The sequence below is a fragment of the Spermophilus citellus genome (assembly GCF_964194105.1).
Source record: "Spermophilus citellus genome assembly, chromosome: 4".
Taxonomy (NCBI): Eukaryota; Metazoa; Chordata; class Mammalia; order Rodentia; family Sciuridae; genus Spermophilus; species Spermophilus citellus.
In genome coordinates this window covers 120,126,397-120,132,396 of record NC_138185.1, presented here as the reverse complement: position 1 = coordinate 120,132,396, position 6,000 = coordinate 120,126,397, and the positions used below count along the sequence as shown (strand labels likewise).

Genomic DNA, 6,000 nt, shown 5'->3' with positions numbered 1-6,000 from the left:
TACCAAAGAGAGAAGAAAAAACAAAAACCTCAAGTTAAAAATGGCAAAAGCCAAGTCTTTCTGGCACTCAGAGATTTAAAGCAATCATTGTCCAGATTTTTCAAAAGACCTAATTCCAATGGAATCCCTCCCTTTCCTTTGGCTTGCTGACAAATGAGGCATAACTAAAACATTTCTGGAATATGTGATAAAGTTTAAAAAAGGTGGGGGGCGAAGTGTTTTATAAAAGATAATGGCAGGATGAGGAAATGATATATTAAAATATACAAAATGGGCTGGGGGTTGTGGATCAGCAGTAGAGTGCTTGCCTAGTACATGAGAGGCCCTGGGTTTGATCCTCAGCATCACATGGAAACAAATAAAAGTAGAAAAAATAAATTAATATACACAAAACAATTTGTACTAATAAAAATGCCTTATAACCAATAAAAAATAAATTCAAAACAAAACTTCATAGTTGAAGAAAAAATTTCAACTGTTATTTATAATATATGAGAAGATATTTAGGTCAAATTTCTTATATTAGTGTAGAACTCATAAATAATAAAAACAAGGCAAATATTGTCTTGAATTACAAAACTTATATTTTATAAATGATACATATTTCTGATACTTTTAATGTATATTAAAGAACAGGGTTACAAAATTAAACAACTCTGCTCCTTCTTAAATTCAAAGTGGTTATAGTAACATCAGCAAATTATGCCAGGTTTTAAATTAATGTATGGTCCTATAAAATTTAAATTATTTAGAATAAATGAGGAAAAAAATTAGCTTAGGCTCTCTACATCCCATTTAACCCCGTCAGTTTTAAACAACAGAAATTTTTTTTCCTGGAAAATATACTCATCTCTACTTCCAGTAGCATATTTCAACAATCATCTGGAATTTGTGCCAAGAAGCAGGGGCATTCATCACCAAACCTGTTATACAACTAGTTTTCTTTTAACAAACTGATGGTTGCCCAACATGAAAACATTAACTTGTGACTTTTCAGAGGCAGAAAGTTTTTCTCTTTACCTTTAGTGTCTACAATGAAATTTCAAAAAGTTTTTAACCTTTATTAACCTTCAATGACTTATCATTTTATAGCAATACAAAAAGTGTCAAAATCGATCAGAAACAAGGTTTACAATGCTCATAATCATTTCTGACAGTGATAATATTTAACCTTTTGAGCTAGTCTCAAAGACCAGCAATATAACTCAAAATTAAACAATACATAACGATAAATGTTATTCCTAAAAAAAAAAAGTTATTTCCCTGTTTACAATTTTTAGAAAACGGTATAATATAAAAATATTTTCTTCATTTCCCTGCCATGGTAATCTGAAACCGTACCTAGGTTCTCTCAAACTTCAAGGGTAAAGACTGAAACATTCCATTTTAGTAGAAACACTCATTTCTCATAGCTAGCATTTTTTCAAGGCACTCTAAAAATTCTTAAGAATGCTAAAAGAAAAACATTCCTTTGCCTACTGATCTTTTGATCATGTTCTCCTCAAACTTTTCAAAATTAAACATAAGTGGTTCTTCTGAATTTTTCTTTTCCATAGTACAGTCCTTAAGTTATTTTTCTTTTATTTGGAGCTACTCCTTCATTTTCAACTTGCTGAGCAGGCAAGCAACTGCTTTTGGTTTCCATGGAAACTGGAGTCCTGCGGCTGCGTGTAGGCATTCTGGTTCCACCAACCTAAGAGATAAAGCAAAGAACAAAATAGCTTAATATATTTACACATACCTACATATAGTAAACTGTATTATTTCTATATGTACTAATTATCAATGGATATAATCTTCTAAATTTTTGGTCACCAGTCACATGGTTAACTGTTACTAAATAAGTTTTAATCTGATATAGTTTTAAGTAGTACAATTTTTTCAGATCAAGATAGATAAGTGAATGGAAAAGCTACTATGTTTGGGGCTGGGGATGTGGCTCAAGAGGTAGCGTGCTCACCTGGCATGCATGGGGCGCTGGGTTCGATCCTCAGCATCACATAAAAAAAAAATAAAGATGTTGTGTCCACCGAAAACTAAAAATAAATATTAAAAAATTCTCTCTCTCTCTCTTTTTTTTTTTAAAAGCTACTATGTTAAATTTGGAAGGGGCTGAAATGTTCAATTAGAATAAAAGGGAATGACAGGGCTTTTGAATAATATGTTTGCACTAATTATGCTTAAGGAAAGAAAAAAAGAAATGAGAAAAAAAGAAATAAGAAATATGAAGGCAAAAGAAAGAAAATATAAGCAAGTCAGAGGTGCTGAAGAAGGAGAAGAAATTACATGGAAAAAAAGGACAGACAATAAAATAAGGAAGAAAGGGAGAGACAAAGAAAAGTCGTTGGGCACAGTGGCACACACCTGTAATTCCAGTGGCTCCAGAGGCTGAGGCAGGAAGATCACAATTTCAAAGCCAGCCTCAGCAACTTAGTGAGGCCTTAAGCAACTTAAGAAGACCCTGTCTCAAAATAAAATATAAAAAGGGCTGGGGGTATGGCTCAGTGGTGAATTGCTCCTGGGTTCAATCCCTGGTAACAACAACAAAAAAAAAAGCCCAAGAGGGAAGAAAGAAAAAAACAATAAACATAGAAGAAAACAAAACAAAACAAAAAAAGGAATACAGAGGATGGGCAAAGGGAAAGAAGGATGCTTGGGGGACACCCGTGGTGCTACTTGCACCTTCATGTGTACTATTCTCCTCACTCTCCTTTTCTAGCTCACTGTGTAAGGGAGGAAGGTCATTCTTTGGACCCAATCCCTTGCTAATCATAGTCCTGTTTAAGAATAAGATCTGGAAATACTGTCACCTCCTTGGCTAGTAGGAGGGAGGGCAGAAAGTTTTTAAAATATGTAAAGGAGAAAGCCAGCCCTCACAGAGAAGGATGAAAGCTGTGTAACCTGAAATTATTTCCACAGAATCTGCCCGTATCTTCCCCAGCCACCACTCACACTTTGTTTCATCACATCCTATCTAGAGAATCCCATACTTGGGCACACTAAGGGTGATACTGGAACTCCAAGCACTCTCTCATATTCCAAACCCAACAGAAGCAGTGCTGGTATTGCTTCAATGGGTTACTGGTTCACTGAGAAAGGATCAGACTCCAGTGTCCCTCATCTATTATTTACTGCCTCTTAAAGGGACTTTTTTTTCCTTTAAATTTTATTTATTTATTTAGGTTTAAAATGACATGATTAGAAAGGACAAACTTAAGGATTTGAATCTGCCAGACTGTCTGAGGTTGATGAACATTTATAACATTTCTACTATAAAGTGCTATGATTTTTAGATATCTATATCACTCTCTACATAGCTGGTATTTCTTATAAAGATATACTGACTATACTAATTGTATCTACTACATCTTTGAGGAAAGTCAGCATTGAAGACTTCCATTGTAAGATGGTATGTGTGTGTAAAATAAATGCTCATTACAGAAATTGTAGGAGAAAAGGGTATGAAGTAAGAAGCTGCTGCAAAAAGACTGCAAAAGTCAGAAGTAGCACAGGAAGTAAAACGAACTCCTCCATATATCCTCTGCTGGATGCAGCAGGGAGGCAGACACAGGGTCTACTGGGGTCTCTTCAGGGTTAGTGCCTTAAGGCACTATACAGATGTGAGTTCTATGTTCAAGTAGATTAGGGTCTAAGGAATCACACTGGGGCAAAAACATTTGTTATATGAGTCTGTACATGGAGAGGATATGCAGATGATTTATGTTTCATACAGGTTTTTTCTTCCCCAGTTTCCTTAAAGTTGTGATTTTTCCCTATTTCTGCTAAGGCTAAAAAAAATCCCTATTGGTGCTTAGCTGAAGGAAAAGAAAAAAAGTAGAAAGTCTTATTTCCATGGTCTGCTTAGGAGCAAAGCAGGAAGGTGGGGGTAATCCCCACTAAATGTAGGGCTAGATTGTTATATCATAATTATATCCAAAATGTTCTATTGACTTACACACACACACACACACATATATATATGTAAAATCTCAAACTAAGTTTGGTTATCTCATTGTCTATAGTACCTAGTGTTGGGCTATGTAAGAGCCTGGTCCTGGTTAAACTCACTAAATATTTATTCCTAAATTGAATACATGAAGTATCTTAAAAATACAAATAAATATATCGCTGTGCTCAGTGATATACAATTGTTAAAATATATATTTACATAATCAAACCCTGAACATATAGAATTTTTCCTTTTCCAAATAAATTATTATTATTTTTTTTATTATACAAAATCACATTTTGATGGGAACAGAAAAGACAGTAGAATGAACCATACCTAACTTTCCTATGGTTATATATGAATACACAACCATTGTAACTCCACATCATATACAACCACAAAAATAGGAAGTTATATTCCACGTATGTATGGTATGTCAAAATACACTCTACTGTCATGTACAACTAAAAAGAACAAATAATAAAGAAACAAAAGCACATTTTTGGACCACATTTTTAAAAAAGTAAAACATGATAGTATTTCAAAAACATAAGGTACTCAACATTATTCTACTGTTAATCTGTATCAAAAAGGGAAGAATAAAAATATTACTCAGTTCTTTTTTAAAAACACCTTGGGCAAATAAATTTATCCTTCTATTTATAGTTGTTTGAAGTCAAGACATTAAACCATTAATTTTCACTTAAGAAGAATAAGCAACCCCTGCACAGAATTATGTGTTATGGTTCAGAAACTATAATCAGTGTTTCTAAATTAAAGAAAATCATTCTTCTAGAAAGAATACATATCTTCAAAAATGGTTTTCAATTATTATTTCCTTAAGAGGTTATAAAAACCACCATTTATATTGTATGTAAACTAGGGATAGTCAACCAAAACTGTAGATAAAATAACTTAAGATGCTAACAGTTAACTTTCTCCATTCTTTTTTTTTAAGAGAGAGAGAAAGAGAGAAGAGAGAGAGAGAGAGAGAGAGAGAGAGAGAGAGAGAGAGAGAGAGAATTTTTTAATATTTATTTTTTAGTTTTAGGCAGACACAACATCTTTGTTTGTATGTGGTGCTGAGAATCGAACCCGGGCCGCACGCATGCCAGGCGAGCGCGCTATCGCTTGAGCCACATCCCCAGCCCTCTCCATTCTTTCATTGATCTCAACTGGTTAACCATATTTATATTTTCTTGGCCAATGTTAACTAAGAATGTACAAAGAGCTCAGTGTTCAATAGCTGCTTAGCATGCAGAAGGCCCTGGGTTCAATCCCCAACAGAAATAAATAAATAATAAACAAACAAATCCTTCCAAACTCTAACATTAAGGTAAAGAACTAAAAAACATAAACAACCCTATTCACTGTAAATTGTTTTTAAAAAAGTCCTCAATATTTGCATTCTAGCTATTTCTCAAAAGGACTTAAGGACATTTACAGATTAATTTACTGTAATATAGAAGGGAAAAAAGAATAGAACATTCAAAAGGTACACAAGTGATAAATTCTCTGAGGGTAATAACATTGAAAAGATAAAATTCAGTAATTTTGATTCAAAGATTTTTTTTTTTTGGCAGCAGAAAGGAAAACACACTAGGTTTTGTCTCCTGAACATTCAGATAGCAAAATTTTTCCTACAACTAAACTTAAATTGAAATTTCTTAAATTATATACAGAGAACAAGTGACATGGTGGAAAGTATTTCTAGCCACAGCTTTGTAGGTTTTAGATAAATAAATTATTATTCAAGTGAGATTTCTAGGAGGAATTTAATAAAGAGAGCAACATTAAAGTGTAATTTAATAAATATTGAGTTTAGCAGAACATAATATAGTCATTAATACTGCAGCAATATTTATAACAAAGCACTCCATTAACTACTACATTTTAATTTTTCCATATCCTAGCAATCAATTTTAATTATAATTTTATTGTATATATTCTTTTGCAAATTGTCTCAAATATTTAATAAAACTGAATAGAGTGGGCATAAATAAAAATTGCAAATACAACTTTTTATTTTATAGGAACATCGAGATTTAACT

The 6,000-nt window shown here is 32.9% G+C and overlaps 1 protein-coding gene across 5 annotated transcripts in view; it reads right to left on the bottom strand.

Annotated features, from left to right (window-relative positions):
• Positions 1 to 584: 584 nt before the first annotated feature.
• Positions 585 to 6,000, bottom strand: part of ICE2 (interactor of little elongation complex ELL subunit 2) — a 42,943-nt gene continuing 37,527 nt past the window's right edge. For 4 of the 5 annotated variants that reach the window (XM_081291088.1, XM_081291090.1, XM_081291091.1 and 1 more), the window contains one exon: positions 585 to 1,693. In XM_081291088.1, coding sequence (XP_081147214.1) covers positions 1,565 to 1,693 — 129 coding nt within the window. In that variant the 3' untranslated portion in view covers positions 585 to 1,564. The remainder of the gene's footprint in view (positions 1,694 to 6,000) is intronic. The other variant, XM_081291087.1, reaches the window with a different exon arrangement.